General features: G+C 41.9%; 1 protein-coding gene across 9 annotated transcripts in view; it reads left to right on the top strand.

The window, feature by feature from the left end:
* LOC127570373 (tensin-3-like) overlaps positions 1–13629 on the top strand; it is a 326270-nt gene extending 312641 nt beyond the window's left edge. For 8 of the 9 annotated variants that reach the window (XM_052015879.1, XM_052015884.1, XM_052015881.1 and 5 more), the window contains 8 exons: positions 1119–1250; positions 4792–4890; positions 4992–5069; positions 5950–6027; positions 8327–8495; positions 11995–12063; positions 12172–12198; positions 12465–13629. In XM_052015879.1, the coding sequence (XP_051871839.1) occupies positions 1119–1250; positions 4792–4890; positions 4992–5069; positions 5950–6027; positions 8327–8495; positions 11995–12063; positions 12172–12198; positions 12465–12606 (794 nt within the window). In that variant the 3' untranslated portion in view covers positions 12607–13629. The remainder of the gene's footprint in view (positions 1–1118; positions 1251–4791; positions 4891–4991; positions 5070–5949; positions 6028–8326; positions 8496–11994; positions 12064–12171; positions 12199–12464) is intronic. The other variant, XM_052015880.1, reaches the window with a different exon arrangement.
* The last annotated feature ends 12589 nt before the right edge of the window (positions 13630–26218 follow it).

Genomic DNA, 26218 nt, shown 5'->3' with positions numbered 1-26218 from the left:
ATTTTAAAAAATGAATGGTCTTGAGCACATACAGGGTTAAAAACTGCTGTGTCTCAGTGGTCAAATGTTACAGTGCATTACTCCTCATTGCTGTCATTCATGTTGTATAAATGCTCTTTTATAAAAGCAGTGCACAACTTTTAATTGTAAATACCAGAAAACTTGTTGATATGTACTATGTGATCACAATTGTCATGTTAATTGAAAATGTGAAATATTTTCATGCCAAAGGATAACATATTAGTGGCATTTGCAAAAAGACACAACAACCAATGCAGATATTTGCAGAGAAAATAACCAATAAAGATTTTAATAGCTAAATATAGAACATTACAGCACCGTACAGGCCCTTCAGCCTACGATGTTGTGCTGACATTTTATCCTGCTCTAATATCTATCTAACCCTTCCCTCCCACATAGCCCTCCATTCATGTGGCATGAAATATCTTTCAGAATAATTCATAAATTTTAAATTATTTTGAGCTGTGTAATCATTTTTTTTAATTGTTTACAGAAGTCCATCTACTCTTCAAATTCTTTTTCTAAAAGTAGCTATGTTATTAGTATACCTTTTTTTTCTTAAAGTAAAACTTCCAATTTTATTGGGACTAAAAAACTCTGGCCATTGCAATGCACACCTGCTGTATTCTCTGATACACAGGATGTCGGCCAAGGAAAGCAGCAAAGCTGGACGTGGAGATTCATTCTAGGGAATGCAGTAAACGTGACTCTGGCAGTCAATGGAATTAGATGCACCGGCCATTCGAATGACATATGTGATCCACCTGGTGCCTTGTCCAGATTATGGTTGATGCAGAATTCTAAACCCAGTGGTCTACTGAGGTGATGTTAATCTGATAAATCAAAGCATCAGAAATTGCTGAGGAATGGATCTCAACTTTGATACTAGATCAAAGGTTCACTTTTTTAATCTATGTAAATTATTATCAGTTTACTTCTATGGAAATGGAAGGGTAGCAGTGGGTATCAATATAGGTGTAGAATATCAAGTCAAATAATTTCTACCACACAAATTATCCTTACAAGAATTTTTAATTTGAATTTTAGAAATTAATCCATACTCTGTGACTCTAATGATTTGATTATTAACTCTACAGCCATTACATTACTGAAAGATAAAGAGCCAGGATCGTTTATTGTCCGGGACAGCCACTCTTTTCGGGGTGCCTATGGTTTGGCAATGAAAGTCGCTACACCTCCAGCTTCTGTGCTTCAGCAAAGCAAGAAAGGTATTCCATGTTCAAGTTGGTCTGCACACATACTGCGTATACTCTTTGTACCTCAGCTACCACTTGGAACTTGTGTGTACAGTGGAAATGGGAAATGTCCTTGGGGATTGATAAGTGATATAAAGGAAGAGAGAAATTGGGAAAGGGCAAAACTTTGGAAATGTAGGTAGAGAGGAAAGAAAACTTAAGAAAGCAGGACTTCAATGAATAACAGGATGGAGAAAAACTGGGAATAAATAGTGGAAACAGTAGGGAGGCAGGGGCCGAAGGGTTGTGGAATGAAGGATCTTGCAGATGACAGGCGTGACGATGTACTGCAGTTGAAAGAAAGAATGAGAATGCCAAGAAGGCTAAATGCGCATAATGGACAAATGTAATTTAGCATAGGACAGAATTCAAACAGCAGCACTTTGTTGGAAGTTAAAGAACAGAAGAATGGAATTCAGCAAGATCGCATTAATAATGGAAGAATTTTTTTTGCAGTAGATGGACTACACTGCTTTTTATCTGACTGCTTCTATGGGGCAACACAAGAACGAAGCACAAGGGAAGGGCCATTCTTGGATACAAATTGGTTGAACTTCCAAAGGAATGGAAAAATAGAGGGCAGTTACTGAAAGCAGTTGATGTGCCTGATGAGATCAAAGATAGTTATGGTATTGAGAGAGTGGATATCTTTCAAGGCTATAGCCAGGGCATCTTTGGTACTTGAAATTGAAAGCAAGAGATTCGTACAGAAAAACACAGAATGCAAATGAGATCTCTAGCTGTGGAGAAGTATTAAGTTAGCACATTATTATTAAAGTGTTTGTCTCGACAACAATAACACTGCAAAGCAATAAAATTTACAGCCATAAAGTGGCTATTCAGCACATTTACTTTGAGTAGCATCTCTAAAATGATTAATTTCCTATAATCCTCTATAACATTTTATCAACATTTTAAAACCTATTCTGAACACCATTTCCACTATTATTTTTGATAAACCACTATCTTATAGCTCTTGACATAAAAATTGTCTTAAATTATGTGTATGGTGGTTATTCATTGTTTACATTTAATGTTTTAAGTTGCTGGCTCAATAGCAAGTATGTATATATTTTCATGCTCTACCTTTTTAAGGCCTGTCAGATCACATTAGTATTATTTCAGTCCAACGAAAGAGGCTGCAGATCCTGCTATTAATTTCACATGGTCTCTCCATTGCCCTGCAGAAGGAAGAAAGCAAACTCTGACATAATCAAGGATTTGTTCAGGTTCACCATCACCTCTTTTGTATTCTGCACCTTTAATTTTACAACACAATCTCACATACATTTTTCTTAAGTTTGTCATTCAGCTTTTAAAGCTGTTTTTTCAGATTTTCCAAAACTCTTTGCTGTTCTAATCCTTGAGAATTAATGTTTATTCCTCTTAGATATGTCATTCTGCATTACAAACACAAGATTAGGAGTAGGAGTTGGCCATTTGACCCCTCAAGACTGTTCCACCATTTAATAAGATCATGGTTGATCTGATTGTGGTCTTAACTCTGCATGCTCGTCTATCCAGCAACCTTTCATACCTTGCTTATCAACAATCTACCCTTCAGGATCTTAATTGCCACCTGTCATTCTTCCAAACTCCAGCAGAGACAGGAAACGACCTATCCATTCCACACTTCAGTCTTGTAAACCTTCTCTGAACTGCTTTCAGTGCATTGACACCTTACCTTAAATGGAGACATGTTCTCGCCTCTGCTCTATGTAACAGAACATACCCTCCCTACTTCTGGATTCAATTCCCATTTGCAATAAATGAAAACTTTGTTGGCTTTCCTAATTCCTTGCTGTGCTTGCATACGAATGATTTTTGCAAATCATGCATGAGGACACCCAGATAAATTTGCATCTTAAAATGCTGCTCTCTCTCAATTTTGTTAATGCTTTTTTATTTTCCTTCCAAATTGAATAATTTCACCTTTTCATATATTGTACTTCATCTGTCAGAAATTCTTACTCATTTAACTTGTCTATGTATTATGTACCCTCCTTGTATGCTCTTCACAACATTCTTTCCCTTGTGTCATCAGCAAATTTAGCAACTGTACTTTTATTCAAGTTATAAATTATAAATACTCGAGGCCCCATCCTTGATCCCTGTGGCACAACACTCTTTGCATCTTGCCAACTGGAAAAAGATTGTGTGTGTTAGTTTTCTGTTAGGCAGCCAGTCTTCCATCTACGGCAAGATGTTACCTCCTATACCACGGCCTTTTCTTCCTGCAGTAACCCAAGATGCTGCACATTATCAGGTACCTTCTGGAAACCAAATCTAATATATCAACTGTTCTTTTTCTTTATCCACAAGGTATTACTTCTTCAAAGAGCTCCAATAAATTAGTCAATTATAATTATCCTTTCACAGAACCATGTTGAATTTTTTAGTTCCCTGCTTTATGTTTTTAACATCTGTTGTAGGGAAAATGTTAGAAGCGATTATTAATCTAATTGGCCTATGGTTTCCTGTTTTCTGCCAAGAACACAAGAAAACAGGAGCAGGAATAGGCCACCAGGCCCCTCATGCCTGCCCCACCATTCAATATGATAGTGGGTGATCTGTTCTGGCCTCAACTCCTCTTCCCTAACCCTCAATACCTTGATCTTTCAAATATTTACCTATCTCCACCTCAAATGTATCTAATGATCTGATCTTCACTACCATCAGAAGTAATTTCTACGCATCTCAGTTTTAAATGACTGCATTGGTTTATCAACATTTTATTATTTTGTAGCTATGTCCACTTGCTTGTGACTCTCCCACAAGTGGTAACATTTCAACATCTACCCTGTCAGACATCCCCTTATCATCTTGTGCATTTGAATTAGGTCATCTCTCATTCTTCTAAACTCCAAGGACTACAGAGCAAAGCTGTCTAGCCTCTTTTGAGAGAACAACCCTCATATCCCAGGAATTAGACTGGTGGATCTCCCTTTGGACTACCTCCAATGCTACTATCTCCTTCTTTAGGTAAGGGGATCAAAGCAGTATTCCAGGTGCAGCCTCACAACCACCCTGGACAATTGGAACAATTCTTCACCATTCCTAAACTCCAACCCATTCACAATAGAGGCCAAAATCCCTTTTGCTCCCTTAACTATTTGCGGCACCTGCCTGCTAACATTGAGAGTCATGCACTGGAATGATCCCTCGTAACTTCACTCAATTGCAATCTTTCTCCATTCAGATAATCTGCCTTTTGATTTCTCTTTCCTCGTCTTCTTTGATGCCTCCTTCTGCCTCCCTCCTTCCCTTTCTGAAAAGAGCTATATTTTCTTATTTTTCAAACTAATGGAACCTTCCTCAAATCAAGGGAATTTTGGAAAACTAAATTTAAAACCAATACATCAGCAATCTCTCAAAGCCACTTTATGAAGACCCATTAGGACCCAGACACTTGTCAGCCTGCAGCTCCAACAATTTGCTCAGCATTTTTCCTTAGAAGGATTTATTTTGATGTCTGATTCACTAACCTGCATGTAAATATTCCTCTATTTGATAGTAGCAGGAGACTTATCGAATGAGCTGGTCAGACATTTCCTGATTGAATGCACCCAGAAAGGAGTGCGATTAAAGGGATGTCCCAATGAACCATACTTTGGTATGTTTTTGTTTATTCTTCATTCAACGAAGATGATCCATTCATTTTAAAACTGGAGTGATTCATCTTTATCTAATGTGCATTATTGTCTGTTTGATCAGGGAGTCTGACTGCATTGGTTTATCAACATTCCATCACCCCACTGGCATTGCCTTGCAAGTTGCTCATCCCTGATAGAGGTAAATGTTACACACTGGGAGAGAAGAGCTAATGAAAAGCATGTACTTTAAGTAAAAAAACCTGCATTAAGAATGCTCGTGTCACCTGATCTTTGGTTTTGTTGCAAAATGTTTGTTATTGCTCTGAAAACGTTAATTTTACAATCTGCATAGTTATGACCAGAATGACGACTAGCAGATACACATGTTAAAGTGTTCACGTGCAAATCCAGACAAATGCAGACAATACAAAAATGGTGGGAGTGAAAATTGCAAATGTGAAATTCGTTGGTCAATAAATATCCTTTCCCAATGAGCATTTGGGAGACTAATGGGGAGGCATGGGGCTGGATTTGCCAGCTGCAGATGGGAACTGAGCATTTCTGTGAGCTGCCTTTCCCCACTGGCACTACGCATGCACTCCACCACCCCCCCCCCCCCCAAACCCGGCAACAGAACCACTCACTCACTAACCCAGACACTGAGGCTGGCTGGGAGCTGCTCTTCCCACACCTGCTCAGTCTCCTGTCACAGCTGTTTCTGTGATCCTCTCTCACCCACTGTTTTTCTTCAATTCCAACTTACGAACAGTTCTCAGCAGTGGAACCATGAGGACTAGCTGTATTGATTAACAAGCCATTGAAGGAGCTTCTAAACTCCAGAAAGATGGTCTGACCTTTGCAATATAATCTAGTTATTCATGTTGATTTTTCTAATGACCTAAAACGTTTCTCTCCAATTAACCCATCTCATGGATCCATGCATCTTGCATTGGGATTTTATTTAGCTTTGTTTCAAAATAGATCTCAGTCAAAACTCAGTGTTAGTGCTGAACAGCTTAAATAAGTGGCAAGTCAGAAAATAAACAGGTGGTTGAATGCGATCTTCCTGTCTGTTGTAGATCCTTTGGAAGATGGAATTGATGCATCGCCGCAGGCTGCTACAAACTCTGCTGCAGAATTGCTAAAACAAGGAGCAGGTAAGAGTTCAGCGATGCTGCCTCGGTAGATTGCTTCCACTGCTGATGTGTTGGTTATCAACTGGTCTGACAAGTAAAAGCACAACTCAGCTAGTTAAGACCCTTTACCAGATGTTTTGGGTATACTGTATTTTAATGGTCTTTCTCTACATGTACATTGCTACACTGGAAATTTGCTTTTGTATTGGCACTATTGTGGTCTTGGATATCAATGGAGTTGTACACCATAGAAACAGGCTGTTTGGCTGAACATCAGGTACTCCTCTATGCTAATCCCATTTTTATTCTCACCACATTCCCATCAATTCTCTCCAGATTCCACCACTCACTCAAACTCGAGGCAATTTACAGTAACCAATGAGCATTTGGGAGACCGGTGGGGATGCACAGGGTTGGATTTGCTGGCTGCTGCTAACATGGGAAGTGGGTGGAAACAGGAGCACCCAATGGAAATGCATATGATCATGGAGAGAATGTGTGAACTCGATACAGCATTGGAGGTCGGGATTCAACCGGGTCACTGGAGCTGTGAGCAGCAGTTCTATTTAGCTCTATCACTGTACTGTCCCTGTATTATTAGAATAAAGAGTATAAACCTTGTAGGTGTAAACCTATTAATCTTCTTGGAGGACTTTCAGCTGCTTACAAAAGTTTAACTGTGCAGAGGAGGTATTGGGTGTCTTATAAGATAGATAGATTTCCAGGGCCCAATCGGGTAAATCCAAGAAAACAGTGGAAAGCTGGAGAAGAAATTGCGTGAGCCCTGGCTCAGATATATGCATCATCGCTAGATATGGGTGAAGTGCCAGAAGACTGGAGGGTGGCTAATATTGGGCCTTAAGAAGGACTGCAAAGAAAAACCTGGGAACAAGAGACCAGTGAACCTAACATCTGTGGTAGTTAAGTTACTGGAGGGGACTCTGAGGGATGAAATATACAAGCATTTGGAAAGACGGGTTGACTAGGGATAGTCATCACAGCTCTGTGGGAGATCATGCCTCACGAATTTGATTGAGTTTTTTTTTTAAGTAACCAAGAAGGTCGATTGAAGCAGGGTGGGCTAAATGGACTCCAGCAAGGCCTTTGATAAGGTTCCATATGGTAGGCTGCTATGGAAAGTTAGATCGCATGGGATTCAGAGAGAGCTAGTCAATCGGATACGGAATTGGCTTGATGGTAGGAAGCAGAGGGTCATGGTGGAAGGTTGTTTTTCAGACTGGAGGCCCGTGACTAGTGGTGTTCCCCAGAGCTTGGTGCTAGGCCCATTGCTATTTGTCATCTACTGTATATCAGTGATTTCAATGAGAATGTACAAGGCGTGGTTAGTAAGTTTGCAGATGACACTAAAAGAGGTCGTGTCGTTGATAGTGAAAATGGTTAGCAGAATTTACAGAGGGATCTTGATCAGCTGGGTAAGTGGGTTGAGGAATGGCAAATAGAATTTAATTTGGATCAGTGCGAGGTGTTGTATTTTAGGAAGACAAATGAGGATAGGAATATCACAGTGAACAGTAGGACCCTGAGGAGTGTTGTAGAACAGAGGGACCTAGGAGTAGGAGTACAAGTACACGGCTCCCTGAAAGTGGTGTCACAGGTAGAGAGTGGTGAAGGTGGCTTTCGGCACGCTGGCCTTCATAAGTCAGGGCATTGAGTATAAAAGTTGGGATGTTATGTTGCAGTTGTACAAGACGTTGACGAGGCCACATGTGGGATATTGTGTTCAGTTTTGATCACCCTGCAATAGAAGAGATGCCATTAAGCTGGAAAAAGTGCAGAGAAGATTCACGAGGATGTTGCCAGGACTTGTCGGACTAAGTTATGGAGAGAGGTTGAACAGTTTGGACTTTTTTCATTGGAGCATAGGAGAATGACAGTGATCTTAGAGGTTTATAAGATTGAGTGGCATAGGTAGGGTCAATGTGCAACCAGTCTTTTTCCCAGGGTTGGGGAATCAAGAACTAGAGGGCATAGGTTGAAGGTGAGAGGGGAGAGATTTAATAGGAACCAGAGTGGCAACTTTTTCACCCAGAGTGTGGTCAGTATATGGAATGTGCTGCCCAAGGAAGTGGTTGAGGCAGGTACACTAATAACATTTAAAAGGCACTTGGACAGGTACATGAATAGGAAAGGCTTAGAGGAAGATGGGCCAAACTATGGGCAAGTGAGACTAGCTTAGATGGGAATCTTGGTTAGCGTGGACCAGTTGGGCCAAAGGGCCTGTTTCTGTGCTGTATGACTCTGACTCTATGTTAAATAAGACTATTTGTGAATTGAATAGTTTCCCTCTGTTTGTTTTCAGCATGTAATGTGTGGTACTTAAATTCTGTGGACATGGAGTCTCTGACGGGGCATCAAGCAATCCAGAAAGCAACATCAGAAACACTGATGCAGGCTCCATCTCCAGCTTCCACCGTCGTACATTTTAAAGTATCTGCTCAAGGCATTACTCTGACTGACAATCAAAGAAAGTAAGTACATCCTATATATTGAAATGGACAGGACAGGTTATAGTAAAACCTGTCTAACATCCTTTATCGCTAAACAGTTTCATTCTCAGTGGGAAATGTTCCAATTATTACTGCCCAGTCTATGGGGTAAATGTACAGTTGAGTACCTCTCCACAAAGAATGAGGTGGAGAGAGTTGATGTACAAGAACTAGTCTGTAGATATATTTTTAATGAAGATTAAGACTTTAACTAATGGTAGAATAGTGGCTTAAACTAAGAATTGCCTTGGTAGTTGAAGATGATAACTGGATAAACATTGTTTGAAGATCAAAAAAATAAGTTTTGGATTGAGACATTGACTGTCCATTTCCCTCCACAAATGTTGCCTGACTTGCTGAGTTCCTCCAGCATCTTTTTTTTGCTCCAGATTCCAGCATCTGCAGTCTCTTTCGTCTCCATTGCTTGAAGGACCTAAATAAGGCACTGCAGAATTCTACAAATCAGAGTCCTATAAACAGTACGGGGAAGAGTGCAGCTTGGGCCGTTACAAAGCCTATTGATAATGTCATGCAGTGAGCCTGACAGACTTGCTATGAGAAAGTAGCAGATGATTTTAATGAAGGGTGTAAAATAAGTTTTAAACAAGGAAAACAAAAAACTGACGTAATTGAACTATTTCCATCAGTATCATACAGCTCTTAACAAGCAGATTATAATACATATTCAAATTGTATGTTGTCTAGAAATGACTGGCCACTCAAGTAAATAGGGTGGAAGAGGCAGCATATGGCATGCTTGCCTTTATTAGTCAAAGCATTGAGTTCAAGAGTCAGGAAGTTATGCTGCAGCTTTATAAAACTTTGGTTAGGCCACATCTGGAGTATTACATTCAGTTCTGGTCACTTCATTATAGGAAGGATATGGAGGCTATGGGGAGGGTGTAGAAGAGGTTTACCAGGATGCTGCCTGGAATAGAGGTAATGTGCTATAAGGAGAGGTTAGACAAACTAGGGTTGTTTTCTCTGGAGTGGCAGAGATGGAGGGGAGACCTGATAGAAGTTTATAAGATTATGAGAGGCATAGATAAACAGCCAGTCTCTTTTTCCCCAGGGTCAAAATGTCTAATACTAGAGGGCATGCATTTAAGGTGGGGGGGAGGGAGTGGGAAATGGTTCAAAAGAGATGTGATTTTTGAAAACACTGAGACTGGTGGGTGCCTGGAATGTGCTGCCAGGGTGGTGGCGAAGGCAGGTATGATGGAAGCATTTAAGAGGTTCTTGGACAGGCACGTGAATATGCAGAGAATGGAGGGATATGGACCATGTTCAGGCAGAAGGGATTAGGTGTCATTAGCTTAATTAGTTCAGCACAACATTGTGGGCCAAAAGGCTTGTTTCATGTTCTAAATGTTTCATCAATAATACACTCAGCAGACATTCTCTTAACTATATCAGTTACTAATAATTTTCACTAATAATCTTGTAAATTGATTAATACAAGCATTCAAAAGTACTCAATTTCTTTTATCCTACTGATCATGTGTACATTTTTGAAATGTAGACATTTTTTTAATGATGCTTTTGATGATCCAAAATAGAAAGTGCCTTTAGTTTTGGTCACATCGATGAAGGGAAATTTCACACTTTAAATTGCTTACTAGGTTCAATAAAATGCTGCATTAATTGCCTTCCAGTTAGTGTTCCTTCCAAAAAGTCTTTTGAGAATTCCTTAGAAGCTACTCTCAACTCACTGCTATAATTGCAGTCAAAAATCTAAATGAGTTTCCACTGTAATTATGGTAAAGTTATAGAAATAGACCCAGAACAATTCTTGGCAGTTGTCTTGGTTAAATGTCATTCTCCCATTCATAATCAAGCAGCTGGATGCTGTCTTGTAGATACTAACTCTCTCTTTCCCTGAAAACTGCATTTGTGCTGGTTACAGAGTGGTATTGAGTGATGACAGTACTTATACACTCCTTGCTTCAATCCAGTTTTCAGGCCAACTGCAAAGAATGGTGATACATCTGGTGAATGTAAATGAAGTGATTTAAGATAAAATGTTCAAAGTGTAAATTTGCCAGAATAATTATATTTACATGTATCACCAACATTTTCTTGAACCTCCTTCTTGAATAAAACCGTAGCTTGAAATGTAGTGGATTTAAATGCAAATCATTCTCTTCCCTATTAAACAATGAAGAAACAACACCATGAAAAGTAGAAAGGGCCATCAAGCAATTTCTGTGGTGACCAGGGATTGGTACTGGGTCCCTTGTTGTTTGTCAAATATTACATGATGTTGATGTGAATGCAAGTGGCATGATTATTAAGTCTGCAGATCACACCAACATTGGTGGTATAGCGGACAGTGAAGAAGGTTGTCTAAAGTCACAACAGGATATTGATCAACTGGGAAGTGAGCAAAGGAATGGCAGGGCCCTGGGGAGTGATCTTGAACAGAGGCCTAGGGGTTCAAGTATATCGTTCCCTAATGGTGGCAACACGCAGGTAGATGGGGAGGTGAAGGCAGCATTTGGCTCGCTTACCTTCATGGGTAGTGTCATTGAGTACAGGAGTTAGGGCGTCACGTTACAGTGTACAAAACATTGGTTAGACTGCACTTGGAGTATTGTGTACAGTTCCAGTTGCCACATGATAGAAAGAATGCAATTGAACTAGAAGGTGCAGAAAAAGTTCAAAAGGGGTGTTGCCTGGACTGGCGGTCTTGATTTGCAAGGAGATATTGGGAAAAGTCGGTACTGTTTTCCCTGAAGTGAAGGAGGGCAAGGGTTGACATTACAGAGGTTTATAAGATAATTAGATAGGTAGGATAGATAAGTTGATCTTTTTCCCCCAGGGTAGAGGAGTCTAAAACTAGAGAACATAGGTTTAAGGTGAGAGGGGAAAGATTTAAAGGGGACCTGAGGGCAACTTTTTCCGTGCAGATGGTGGTGGGTATATGCAATGAGCTACTAAAGGTGGGTACAATCACAACATTTAAAACATTTGGACAGGTACATGGATAGGAAAGGCTTAAAAAGATAATGGGCCAAACACAGGCAAATGGGATTATCTCGGGTGTCTTGAATGCACTGGACCAAAGGACCCATTTCCATGCTGTACAACTCTGTGAACCTAACCATGTCCAAGTAATTATTCATCTACGAGTCCAGGCAACAGAGGGAGGCTGTCTGAACAACGAGGACACCACTGCTAAAGACGGTAACACCCGTGGCTCTCTAAAATCAATAGCCATTCTTATTCCAAGAAATCGCCACACAAGTTCCGGTTCTCTTATCCCAACTTAGAACAGTTTAGTACCTCTATCAAGGTCAGAGATCTTGGAAGTCAAGATTAAAAATACTGGATGTTTCAAAATCAGCCCATTAACAAATCCTGCACAGTTACATTTCAGTCACCTGTGACTATAAACTGACTTGATGACAGTTCACATTTAATCCTGTCTTTGGATTGATATTGTTTTGGTAATGGCAGTCCTTTGCTCTTGTCTTCATAGGCTGTTCTTCAGAAGGCACTATGCTGTCAACACAGTGATTTTCTGTGCTTTGGATCCACAAGATAGAAAGTAAGTTTGGTAGTTTTATCCACTTTACAGCAACATTAAGTACTTGAGCAATGAGACGGGTTTGAGATTCTCATACCTTTTATTTCCCCCTCCCTTTCTCCTCAAAAGGTGGAAAAAAGATGTTGGCTCGGCAAAGTGAGTATCTGAATTATGTGGAATTTATGGAATAGTTTTAATTGAATGAAACACCCACGGAGATGGAAACAGAGTCAGCATTTCAGCTCAGAGACCCCTTATCAGAACTGTTCTGACAAATTGATCATTGACCTGAAGTGTTGACTCTGTTCCTGTCTGCACAGATGACCAGCATAATCTGCTTTTGTTTTGGATTATTATCATCTGCATTTTCTTGCTCCAATTACGTACCCAACCTTCAATAATATTGTTTTCTCTGCTGGTAGAATTTTTGGATTTGTGGCAAGGAAGCAAGGAAGTGCCACAGATAATGTCTGCCACCTGTTTGCTGAGCATGACCCGGAGCAGCCTGCCAGTGCCATTGTGAACTTTGTATCAAAAGTCATGATAGGATCTCAGAAGAAGTAATCAAGTTCTGATCCTACAGAAACCCACCACGAGGAGAGTAAATGTTTTAAATACAAGACTATTTGAGAAAAAAAAATACCCCAAGGTAATAATAAATTTGGATCAATAGTTGTTCAGAGGGTTTGTACATGTTGAATGATGGTAAGAGCAGGTTTGATTTATTTTAGAGGGGAGCAGAGACAGGAACTTTAGAGAATAACTGGTCTTGGTCCAAACTGTCAGAAAAGATTGTATGGCTTCTGTGATTATTGGTTATCATTTGGTCTTATTTGTTAAGGTGAAGGGTCAGTGCTTTTTTTTGTACTGCTTTGAGCAGGACAAGCTGAACAGTTTAAAAAAAACATCAAAAAGATAATTTATATTTATTTGACACCATATCCTGAATAGCTTGCGGCTAATATGATTGTACATGATGCACATGTTTAAGCAAACATATGCAGTCACAGTTTGAGTGTCAATTTTGTGTTCCTCTGTATCCTCAGTGGTGCAAACCATTCTATTATGTGTGCAACACCCATGTATCATTCCAGAATCACTGGCATTTTAGTATAAGTAGGATAGATATTAAGGTTTATGTCAATCTATTTTATATCATTGCAATTTTTGTTACAATAAATGAAATCTATAAGTATACAGTTGGGTATGAAATTCTTGCCAAAGACGTACCATTTAACCAGCACTTTGAACTGCGGTGTTAACGTGAGTTCAGTGATTGAATTCCACCCTTTCCCTCCTATTAAGTTACTGTATCCACCTGTGTGTTGCTTCCAGTGTTAACTAATTGTGAAAATGCCAAAATGCAAGTTTAAAGTTTTTACTTTGACCAATTATCTGTATTACCAAAATCGTTTGTCATTTTTGTCTGCTTTGGCTAGTCTGTATGTTGTAGTATTCTTAAAAGCATCCTGTAAAAAATCTTGTATCCATTATGTAAATGAATTATGTTCTATAATTCTTTGTATAGTCCTTTTCCATTCTTTGAAACACAATCTGTTAAAATTATAATAAATACAATAAATTTTAGTTTCTTCTTTCATTTGTTCTTCATGTTTGGGTGTCCAAAAACAAATTGTTTTATTTGACAGTCTATATCCCTGGTTTAGTTTAGAGTTCTGTACTGATCATCTTTTTGTCAATGGTCTTCTCGAAGACCAACCACAGCTTAACTAAACATGTTGCTACCTCTGATCTCTGAAGTCAGTCACAGAGACATACATCATTGAAACAGGCCACCACATCCACACCAATTCCATCTCCCAGCACTTGGCCCATACCCAAATGCTGTCAGAGATCCCACTTCCACCACTCTCTTGGGCAGTGCGTTCCAAGTACTCACTCTCTGGTGAAAAATGTCCCTTTCAATTCCCCTCTAAAATCTCTTCCCCCTGCCCTAAATCCATGTCCTCTCGTTTTGCCTACCTTTGACAATGGGAAAAAGTTTCCTGCAATCTACCCCTCAATTTTGGATACTACAATCATGTCCCCTCTTAACCCCACCTCCAGTCTCTCCTCATAACTAAAATGCTCCATCCCAGGCAACATCCTGCTGAATCTCCTCTGTACCATCATCACATCCTTCCTATAGTGTGGTGTCCCAAAACTGCACACAGTACTCCAGTTGAGGCCTAACCAAAAGTTTTAAAATTTGGAGCATTACTTCACTACTTCTGTATTTGATGCCACAACTAATGAAGTCCGGTATCCCGTATGCCTTCATAACCATGTTATCTACCAGTGCTGCCACCTTCAAGAATCTCTGGACTCATACTCCAAGGTCCCTTTGTTCATCAGTGCTCGCTAAGACCCTACTATTCCTAACTTAATTAGTACTTCCAAGATAATATCACTTCACATTTATCTTGACTGAATGCCATCTGCCATTTCTCAGCCCATTGGACCAACAGATCTATAGCACTCTGTAGACTGCCCTCCACACTATCCACCACTCCAATTTTTCTGTCATCTTTCATCATCCCTCTTATATCCACATCCAAGTAATTCATGTACATTACAAACAGCAAAGGTCCCAGCACCGATCCCCAAGGAACACCACTAGCAACTTGTATCCAATTGCTCAACCAACCCTTTACCATCACTCTATTTGGTGCAAGCCATTACAGCAGCCAAGACTGACAGCTATAATATTAATGCAGCATTAAATTTGCTGATAACCAGAGACATAACTGCAATTGTTTTTTTGAAAAAGCATACAAATGACAAGCAGTTATCAAATCTATGAGCTATACGTATATGTGTTATTCAAGAGACAGAACTGCTATATGCAATGACTACCGACTATCATTTCTGACCCAAAGAAATACAATACGAGCATCGGGCAATGAGTACCAACCCCAGCATGCGCAACCTTCCTCAGACATCAATCGTGCTATACACAGGCTCATCCCAAATGGAACCTTCTCTGAACTGCCTCCAATTGGGCTGCACGGCAGCGTAGCAGTTAGCGCGACGCTATTACAGCGCCAGCGATTGGGGGTCGATTTCCGTCACTGTCTGTAAGGAGTTTGTACGTTGTCCTGTGTTTGTGGGGGTTTTCTGCCGGGTGGTCCGGTTTCCTCCCACATTGCAAAGACATATGGGTAGGTTAATTTGGGTTTAAAATGGGCAGCGCGGACTCGTTGCGCCAGAAGGGCCAATTTTAAATAAAATTTTTTTAAAAATTAATATTCCCTCAAGTGGTCCAAAACTTAGTATTCTAGATGTGATCTCACAAGTACTTTGTACAGTTAGAACATAGACATAGAACAGTACAGCAAAGAAAGAGGCCCTTCAGCCCACAATGTCTGTGCCAAACATGATGCCAAATTAAACTAATCCCATTTGCTTGCACAGGATCTATGTTCCTCTACCCTCTATTCCCTGCGTGTTCACATGCTCATCTAAATGGCCCTTAAATGTCACTATCACAAGTGCTTCCTTCACCCTCCCCTCCCCTCTCCTCTCCACCCCACCCCACCCAGCAGTGTATTCCAGGCACCTACCACTCTGTGTATAAACTTACTTTACCTCACACGTCTCCCTCCTTCAAACTTCCCCCTCCCACCTTAAAGCTTTGCCCTCTCATATTTGAATTTTCCACCCTGAGATAAAGACTGCCTACCTCATCTATGGCTCTCATAATTTTTTTATAAACTTATCTGGTCTCTCCTCAGCCACACTCCAAAGAAAACAATCCAAGTTTGTCCAACCTCTCCTTCTAGGTAATATAGGTTATTCAAGGCAACATCCAGGTGAACAAATTCTGCAGCCTCTCTCATCCCTACGGATAAGGGACAACCAGAACCTCACCAATACTCCAAATGTGGTCTAACCAAAGTTTTAAATAATAAGATTTCCCTACTTTCATACTCCAGTCCCTTTAAGTTAAAAGCCAGCATTCCTTTCACCTTCTTAATTACCTGCTAAACCTGAAACTAGCTTGGCATTTCATATATGTAGACCCACAAATCCTTTTGTTCTGTTGCTTTCTCCTTTTAATATTCATTTTTTTTTTGCTTCCAAAATGAACAATTTCACATTTTCTCATGTTATACTCCATTTACCAACAATTTACCCACTCACTTAATAACGAAAAATATCTCTAAAGTCTTTGCCTCATTCTTACAGCTTGTTTTCACCTCTGCTTTTGTATCACTGATTGATTTGGCTATCATCTCCTTTCATTCATCTCGTTTCTCCAAAATTATTGACATAAATTGTAAACACCTGTAATCCTAGCACTGATCCCAGAGGTACCACACTGGTTACAGGTTGCCAACCTGAAAATGACTCCCATAACATTCACCTTATCAAACACCTTTTAAAAATCCAAATGCATTACATCCACTGGTTCCCCTCTATCTGCTCTGGCTTATACTTCCTCAAAAGAACTCTAATAAGTTTGTCGGACCCAATTTCCCCTTCATGAAGCAATGCTGACCCTACTTGATCAGAATGCGACTTCCCAATTGTTTGCTTCCATCTCCTTAATAATTAATTCTAAAGATGTTTCCGGTAATAGACATCAGGCTAACTAGCCTAGAGTTACCCTTTTGGTCTCCCACTTTTTTTTTTGCACAAGGGTGTTATCTAGGCAGTTTCCCAATCCTTGGTAGTTCTCCAGAATCCAAGTACTTTTAGAAGATTACAACCATGCATCAACTATCTACATAGCTACTTAGGATCCACGGATGTAAACCTTTGAGTCCATGAGCTTTCTTAAAACCAATTCTCCAATGATGGTGATGGTATTCGATTCCTCTCTTGTATTTTTCCCCAGTATTAATGGGATATTTGTAGTATCTGTTTAACTAATCATTTCTCCAGTCTCATTCTCTTATACACCAATATTCACTTTGACCTCTTCCTTTTTATGTACCCAAGAAAGCTCTTATTTTTAGTTCTTAAATATTTCTCCCTTGTAGTTTATTTCTTTAATTTTAGTTTTCCTTTGCTAGATTTGGAACTTTTCCCCATCTTCAGGCCTACGATGAACTTTTGCCACCTTGCGTTTTCCCCTTCAACTTAAACACCCTCTGTAACTACTTTGGTTACTGTTGGTTCATTCCTTCACCCCCACTCCCCTCCCATTAGAATCTTTCCTCCTCATTGGGATACATGTGTGCCGAGAACCATGAGTTCTCTCTCAATTGTCTGCACTGGCTTGTCTATCATTTTCACTTTATTCACTGATTCACTTTATCTAACTCTATCATCACTTCTTTGTAATTTCACCATATTTAAGTTTAATGCAGGTGCTCCAGATTCTCAAGCTGAATGCTAAATCCTATCATACTGTGATCACTATTTCTGAGGAGATTGTACGTTACCAGATTCACAATAGTCTGTTCCCAAGCTGGTTCCATAACATTTGCTCTAAGAGACTGCTGCAAATGTACTCTTATGAATTAATCCTTGTGAATACCACTTCCAATTTGATTATTCAATCTACATCAAGATTAAAGTCATTATGACTAATGCACACAACTCCCATTTTCTTGATCTATATTGTACCTACTACACAACTACCTGTACACTACACCTACCACTATTATTTCCCTTGCTTTTTATTTTAAAACTTCCATCTAAATGGACTCTACACCTTCAGAGCTAGGTTGATCCTCACAACTGTATTCATTTCATCTCTTATCAGAGCTACTTTTCTTTCCTGTCTGTCCTTCTGAAATGTCGATATCCCTAGATATTGAGTTTCCAGTTTTGATGTAACCAGGTCTTTTAATGGCTAATCAACCACACCTATTAATCTCTATTTGTGCTGCTAGTTCATTGATTTTCTTTCAGATGCTTTGTGCATGCTATAGAGCTCTTATTTGCCACTTTTCCTCACATGAGCCCAATCTGCTGGGCATTGTGACTCTACTTGGTCATCCAAGAATCGTACAGCACAAAAACAGGCCCTTTCAGCCACCTCATTTGCCTGCATTGGGCCCGTGTCTTTCTATGCCTTTTCTGTCCAAGTACCTGTTCAAATGCCTTTTAAACACAACTGTATCTGCCTCGAACACTTCCTCTGGCAGGTTATTCCAGATAACCACTATCCTCTCAGTGGAATAACCCATCCTCCAGATATTCAAATGTCTCCCCCCTCACCTTAAACCTGTACTCTAGTTCTAGACTCTCCTGCCCTGAGAAAAAGACTGACTATATCCATCTTATTAATGCTCATTTTCTTTTTCCAAATATATAAACATCCAAAAGGTCACCCTTGAGCCTCCTACATTCCAGTGAGAATAAGCACAGCTTATCCTCTCTCTCCTTCGGACTACAGCCTTCCATTCCAGGCAACATCCTGGTGAATCTCTTCTACGTGCTCTCTCTCTCTCTATTGCTACCACATCCCTAATGTAGTGTGGCAATTAGAACTGTACACAATACTCCAAATTCATCTAACAACTGTTTTGTACAGCTGCAACATGGCATCCCAACTCTTGTACTCAACACCCATCTATGAATGCAAGCATTTCAAATGCCTCCTTTACTACCCTATCCACCTGTATCACCATCTTCATGGAGCTATGGACTTCCACCCTAAGGTCTCTCTGTACATCAATGCTCCCAAGGTCCCTGCCAGAATTTGGCTTCCCAAAATCCATTACCTCACACTTGTCCGGATTAAATTTCATCTGCAGCCACTTCCACCACCCCCCACCAACTTTCCAGTTGATCTCTGTTGCACTGTATCCTTAGACAACCTTCTTCACCATCTACAAATCCACCAATTATGTTGTCTGCAAACTTACCAATTGTACCCCATATATTCTCATCCAAGTCATTTATAATGATATTACAGACAACAAAGGTCCCAACACTGATTCCTGTAGTACACCACATTACAGACTTCCAGTCAGAAAAACATCCTTGCACTACCACCTTCTGCCTCCCATCACCCAAAACCATGCTGACTCCTCCTAACCAGTCCCTGCCTTTCCAAGTGAGTATAAATTCTGTCCCTTAATCTTCTCCAACAACTTCCCCACCTCTGATGCAAGGCTCACTACCCTGTACTTTCCAGTCTTATCCCTACTGCTCTTTTTGAATAAGGGAATAATGTTAGCTATCCTCTAGTCTCTTGGCACCTTACCAGTGGCTAACGAAGATGCAAAAATCTTCTTCAGAGCCCAGCAATGTATTTAACAAAAACATGCGCAGAATATCAGTGATAGCCCGCCCCTCCCTAAATTCTCCAGCCTCCTCATCCTTCTCCCTGCTGAATACTGATGAGAAGTATACATTTAGGACCTCACTCATTTCCCCGGCTCTACACTTAGGTTACCCCTTTGGTCCCTGATAGGACCTATTCTTTCCTTTGCTATCCTCTTACTTCTAATATACATTCAGCGTTTTAGGATTCTTCTTAATCCTACTTGCCGAGGTATCTCATGGCTTCTTTTTGCCCTCCCAAGTTTTCTCTTATATACCCTATAAACGTCAAAAGACTCATTTGATACCAATTTCCTATACCTGACATACAGTTCCTTCTTTTCCATGATCAAGCATTCAATATCCTTGGTTAATAAACTTACCATCTTTACTTTTCACTCTTACAGGGATATGCTGACTCTGAACTCCTAACTATCTTAACGGGCAGGCACAGTAGTGTATCAGTTAACATAACGCTATTATAGCGCCAGCGAATCGGGTTCAGTTCTGGCCACTGTCTGCAAGGAGTTTGTATGTTCTCCCCGTGTCTCTGTGGTTTTCCTCCGGGTGCTCCGGTTTCCTCCCACGTTCCAAAGACTTACGGGTTAGGAAGTTGTGGGCATGCTAAGTTGGCGCCAGAAGCATGACGACACTTGTGGGCTGTCCCCAGAACACTCTACTCAAAAGATGCACTTCACTGTGTGTTTTGATGTATATGTGAGTCATACATCTCACTTTTAAACACCTCCCACTTACCAGATGCAGCTTTCCCCTCTAGCAATCTGCTTCTCCCAGGTCCTGTCTTACACTAGCAAAATCCAGCTTCCCCCAGTTTAGAGGGCCAATTTATCATTTTCCATGAATACTTTGAAGCTTACTGATCCATGGTCACTGTTCCTGCAAGGGATCTAAGGCAGGTCGCCCATCCTCATTCCCTCAGTAAACATCAAGCACAGCCCCCTCTCCAGTAAGAATCACTACATACTGCTTCAAACAAAAAACCCGAGTGCATTTTACAAATTCCTCCCCATCTAAGCGCCTTGCATTTAAGGCAATCCCAGTCAATATTGGGAAAGTTAAAATCCCCACTACTACAGACCTATCGCTTTTACAGACTTCTGCAATCTGCCTAAATATTTAATTTCTGCTAACTGTTGGGAGTCCTATAGTAATAGTGCTAAAGTTATCACCCCTTTCTTATTCCTAAATTCAACCCATATAGTCTCATTGGCCAATCCCTTTAGGATATCCTCTCAGTACCGACACAATGCTCCCCGATTGCGTGGGGTATAGAAGCTTCAGGCAATGATTTGGGGGGGGGGGGGGGGGGGGAGGGAGGTGGTGGTGGGGGGGGGGGGTATGTGGGGAAGTGGTGTGAAACCCACATTCCCTTTTGCACCCCCGTCCTGCCTGAAACTTATTTTTACCAGAACATTGAGCTGCCAGTCCTGCCCTTCCCTCAGCCATGCTTCCATGATTGCAACAATATCATAATCCATACACGTTATATTTTCTTATGTCATAGGAGGCTATTCAGCCCACTGAGTGCATACCTGCTTTCAGATCATTCCTATCAATTCCATTCTCCCACTTATTTCTTTGTGATCTATTCTCACACACTATTTCATCAGCTCCTGCCACAACCTGCACTAGGGGCAATTTACAAAAACTAATTAACCTACCAGCCTGTTTTTGGGATGCAAGAGAAAACCAGAGCACCTGGAAGAAACCAGTCACAGGGAGAACGTGTAAACTTGTGTTGCGCTCCTATGAGAAGTCATCTCCACTAACAATATCCAAAACAATATATTGTTTGAGAGAGAGTTGGTCCCAGGGAACTCCAGCATTACTTGCCTTCTATTTCTATCTGTGATCACCCACTCTCCCTGTGTGATCACCTTTCTAAACACACTATCCAGGAAGAGTCGAGCCTCATAGATGCTGCACAGCAACTCCAGCTGCAGTTCCAGTTCCAACGTGCAGAATTCCAGTAGCTGAAGCTCCCTCCCTCTGTGTCGAGCCCAGAGAGCTGAAGCATCCCCAGCTTCACATACTGTGCGGGAAGAGCATTCCCCAAGACCAAACCATTACTTATCCCCAAGTTACTCTCTTTACTTTCTCCAAATTAAATATTAATTATACTAGGGACCCTTTTACACTTTAAAAACTATTTTCACCAACCATTAACCTTACTTTAACTATTGAATCTTAGAGGTGGTAGACATTTTCACACACTGCTGCCTACCAAACAGCTGACTCTTCTAATACATGTCAACATTGGTATTCCTGATGAAACCTCTGGACTGCTGCCTTCGGACTCAGTAGTGTTATGCTGTGCTAACCTTTTAAACTATGCCTGCAAAAATGCCAAGTGTGCAATGCCTGATGTTCCTTCAAGCTCCCGTCCACAAATAAAACAATGATGCACATTGGAATCAGGAATCTGAGAAATGAATGCAACCCCAGTCCCAGACAACAGCGCTAGCTCCCTCTGATTACGTCAACGTGAAGGTTTACACAACATGTTTATTGCTGTTTGCCACGTTGATAGGATTACATGGCATGTACTTTGTTGTATTTACAACAGAGAGGCTGGAGAAAAAGAAATTCCTGTAAATTAATTAGAAAGAAACTGTACTATTTTCTGCAAGGCTACAATTAAAAGGAAAATGAAATAAACGTGGCAGCTTTTTCTAAAACCACAGACGGCTTCCAAATTTGCTCTGAACTGTTAATATTTCTACAACTTCAGTCTATCCAAAAGGGTCAGTGTGTGTATTAACATTTGATTTGCACCTTCATTTAAGAAATTGTTTTGGAAGAGTGAAGCGAATTCTACTGATGCTTTTGTTGTGTTTGAGCAAAATGGTCCTTGTTTTGGCATGAAACAAAACAAAACTGAGTTTTGATTTATCACCATTATGATGGGCGAATACATATGCACACAATGGTATGTGGAAAAAGATATTTAAAGTGACCCAGAATTTGCTGGAGTGAGTCATTTCATGGCATGACTTCCTTAGAATGGTATGTACACCCTTTTGCACAATCTATTTTTGCCCACCAAGTTGTGGGAGTACAAACTGTTAAAAGCAGGACCAATATTGCAAATCCTTGGCGAGTAAAATTTAAAGATTGAGAAATAAACAGAAGGAGGATTGAGAAGGAAGGTGATTCAGTGTAGGGACATCTCATGTTCAGTTAGGGGGAAGGGAAGATTGAATGGGGGGGGGGGGAAGAGCTGAAGGAATAAATTGCAGATTTATTTTTTTTTAAAATTTAACATAGTAAAATAATCTCAAATGACAATTCACCTTCCAAACCTGCAACCTCTATAACCCAGAAAGCCAAAGGCTGCAGGCATGTGGAAATACCACTATCTGCAGGTTCCCCAAGTCAGAGTTAACATTGTCCAGCACAGAAATGGGCCCTTTGGCCCACCGTGTCCATGCCAACTTTTTTGCCCATCAAGACTCGTCCCATTTACCTGCATTAGGCCTGTATCCTCCTATTCTTACCCATTATGCCTGTTTAAATGCCTCTTAAACATAGTAATTGTATCTGATTCTACCACCTCCTCTGGCAGCATGTACCAGAAATCACCGACTCTGTAAAAATCTTACCTCCAAAGTCCCATTTAAAAATCTTTCCTCTCACCTTAAGCCTATGTCCCCTTGTTTTTGATACCCTACCATGGGGAAAAGATCAACTTTGAACAGTATAGCACAGGAGCAGGCCTTTCAGCCCATGATGTCTGTGTGGTCCACAATGCCAAATGAAACTAATCCCATCTGCTTGCACAGGATCCATATCCCTCCATTCCCTTCGTGTTCATGTGAGTGCCTCTTAAATTCTTGTACTGTGTCTACTTCCACCACCATCCCTGGCAGCACATTCCAGGTACCTACCACTGTGTAGAAAACTTGCCCTGCACATCTCCCTTAAACTTTCCCGCTCTCACCTTAAAGCTATGGCCTCTAGTTATCGACTTTTCTATCCTGGGAAAGAGAATCTTACCACTTGCCCCACCTATGCCTCATAATTTTAATCAAATATCAGCTCTTCTGATATTTGGTGGGAAGCGACAAAGGAGAACATCAAGAGGATCTTCATCTGCAAGGGGGTCCAGAAAGCAAGACAGAGTCAAAGGGAACTGTGCCAACCCCAGACAGACCTGCAGCAACTCCTCCTTCTGCAGTCGAGGGAGGTGGATGTGAGGGAGGAACTCCGAGAGGCAAAGAGCCGGCAAGCCCAGCTCCACGTTTCCAAATCCTCCAAGATTATCTTCTGATCCAGGGTCCGCTCCGTGGAGCAGGATAAGACGTGCTCACATTTCTTCTTCCAAAAGGTGCACGGGGGAGCTCCGTGATCCACAGCCTTAAGGAAGAGGACGGCTCAGTAACATCCTCACAGGCAGACATTTCAAGGATCTGCAGATCCTTCTATGCCAGTCTGTATGACACGAAGGCCACAGACAGCACAGCCTCCCAGAACTTCCTGTCTTCTATCACGGAGGTCTTAGATGACAGCAAGCAGGAGAGTCTGGACCAACCACTGACACTGGAGGAGCTGATTGGCTCCATCCGTTCCTTCGAGTCGAACAAAACTCCCAGAAGCGACGGCTTACTGGCTGAGTTGTACTCGGCCCTGTGGGACTGGATGGGCCCGGACCTGCTGGAAGTGTACAACGCTATGCATCAGGCTGGCAGCATGTCAGAATCCACGAGGAAGGGCACCATTACCCTCATCTACAAGCAGAAGGGGGAGAGGTAGGACATCAGAAATTGGAGACCCATCTTATTGTTGAACGTGGATTACAAGATCCTGTTCAAAGCCATCACCAACAGGGTCAAGTCTGCTCTAGTATAGGTGATCCACCCGAACCAAACCTGTGCTGTACCTGGCAGGAAGATTTTGACAGCCTTGTGCTGTTCAGAGATACCATCGCCTACGTGCAGGACAGAGGGGTGGACACCTGCCTGGTCAGCTTGGACCAGGAGAAGGCCTTCGACAGGATATTACACACGTACATGTTGGACATGCTCTCCAAAATGGGCTTTGGGGAGAGAATCAAGAATTGGATCCAACTGCTCTACACAGACATCTGTAGCACAGTCCAAATCAATGGGTGGGAAACAGACAGCTTCCCCATCAAGTCTGGAGTCAGGCAGGGCTGCCCTCTCTCCCGTCTTGTTCGTGTGCTGTATTGAATCCTTTGCCGAATCCATCAGGAAGGACGAGAGCATCAGAGGGGTGACGTTGCCAGGCAGTGAGGTCACCCAGGTGAAAACCGCCCTGTACATGGATGACGTCACCACCTTCTGCTCAGACCCAAGGTCAGTTCGCAGATTGATCAGCATCCGCGACCAGTTTGAGTTGGCAGCAGGGGCCAGAGTTAACCATGCGAAGAATGAGGCTGTGCTCTTCAGCAACTAGCCTGACCGATCCAACGTCCCCTTCACCGTCAGGCCTCATTATCTGAGGGTGCTGGTGATCTGGTTCGGAGGGGCTGGGGCGTGCAACAAAAATTGGCGGGAGCAGATTGGGAAAGTGAAGCAGAAACTGGGACTGTGGGAACGGCGCTCCCTATCAATAACTGGGAAGAACTTGGTCATCAGGTGTGAGGTGCTTTCAGGGCTGCTGTACTTGGCGCGGGTGTGGCCTGTTCCTCGCTCCTCTGGCTTGGGAATCACCCGCGCCGTCTTCTGGTTCATCTGGGGATCCAAGATGGAGCAGGTCCGACGGGCCACCATGCACAAGTCCCTGGACAATGGGGGTAAAGGTGCGCCCAATGTCGCCCTCATCCTGATGACCACCTTTGTCTGTGGCTGCATCAGGCTGTGCGTGGAACCCAAGTACGTGGGCACCAAGTGTCACTAAATACTGAGATTCTACCTGTCCCAGCTGTTGTGAAGGATGGGCCTGGACCCATGGCCACACAACGCCCCAGTCAGCTGGACATTGCCGCACTACCTGTCCTTCGTGGAAAAGTTCTTCCAGAACAACACCTTTGACCACAAGTCCATCAGGCAGTGGTCAGCACGGAACATCCTGCAGACACTACAGGAGAAGGACTCAATGGACACTGTGGGGTGGATCCCTGAGCAGACTGTCCAGACCATCTGGCAGGATGCCTCGTTGCCAGAACTCACCAACAAGCACCAAGACCTCGCTTGGCTGGCGGTGAGAGGGGCCCTCCCAGTCAGATCCTTCTTGAATGGGCAGAAGATCACTCCCAGTGTGCACTGCCCCCGAGAGGACTGCGCTGGGGACGAGACAGTCGCCCACCTCCTTGTGGGATGTGGGTTTGCGAGGAGGGTGTGGCGAAAGATGCAAGGGTCCTTGTCACGTTTCATCACCAGCAGCTGCGTAACAGAGGATTCTCTGATCTATGGGCTGTTCCCGGGGACACGCACAGAGACGGACATCAACTGCTGCTGGAAGGTCATCAACTCAGTGAAAGACGCCCTTTGGTCTGCCGGAAAATTGGTGGTCTCCCAGCACTGCGAGATGTCCGTAGGGGAATGCTGCCGACTGGCACATTCCAGGCTGCAGGAGTACGTGCTGAGGGACGCACTGAAGCTGGGTGCAGCCAGCGCAAGGTCTCAGTGGAGAAGGACGACAGTCTAGGGTTCTTCTGCCGCAGGAGAGGGAGGGGTGGGGTCAGGCGAGGAAACCCCTCAAGTATTGTAAATATGGAATTGGGGTATCATCCCAGGGAGCCACACAAGTGGCATCGGTGCTGTGGTTTTTATAAAAAGTAACACTAAGAATTGAACTGTTTACCAATGTAAAGTTTCACTGTTTTATTATTGTATATAGTTTCTTTTATTATGAATAAAGTTTATTTAGTGTAAAAAAAAATCAGGTCTTCTGACGCTCCAGAGAAAACAACCCAAGTCTGTCCAAACTCTCATTATGGCTAATACTCTTCTAATCCAGTGTAGTATGAGAG

The sequence above is a fragment of the Pristis pectinata genome, chromosome 5 (genome assembly GCF_009764475.1).
Source record: "Pristis pectinata isolate sPriPec2 chromosome 5, sPriPec2.1.pri, whole genome shotgun sequence".
NCBI lineage: Eukaryota > Metazoa > Chordata > Chondrichthyes > Rhinopristiformes > Pristidae > Pristis > Pristis pectinata.
The sequence above is the reverse complement of the archived record's forward strand: the minus strand, read 5'-3'. Positions and strand labels throughout refer to the sequence as shown.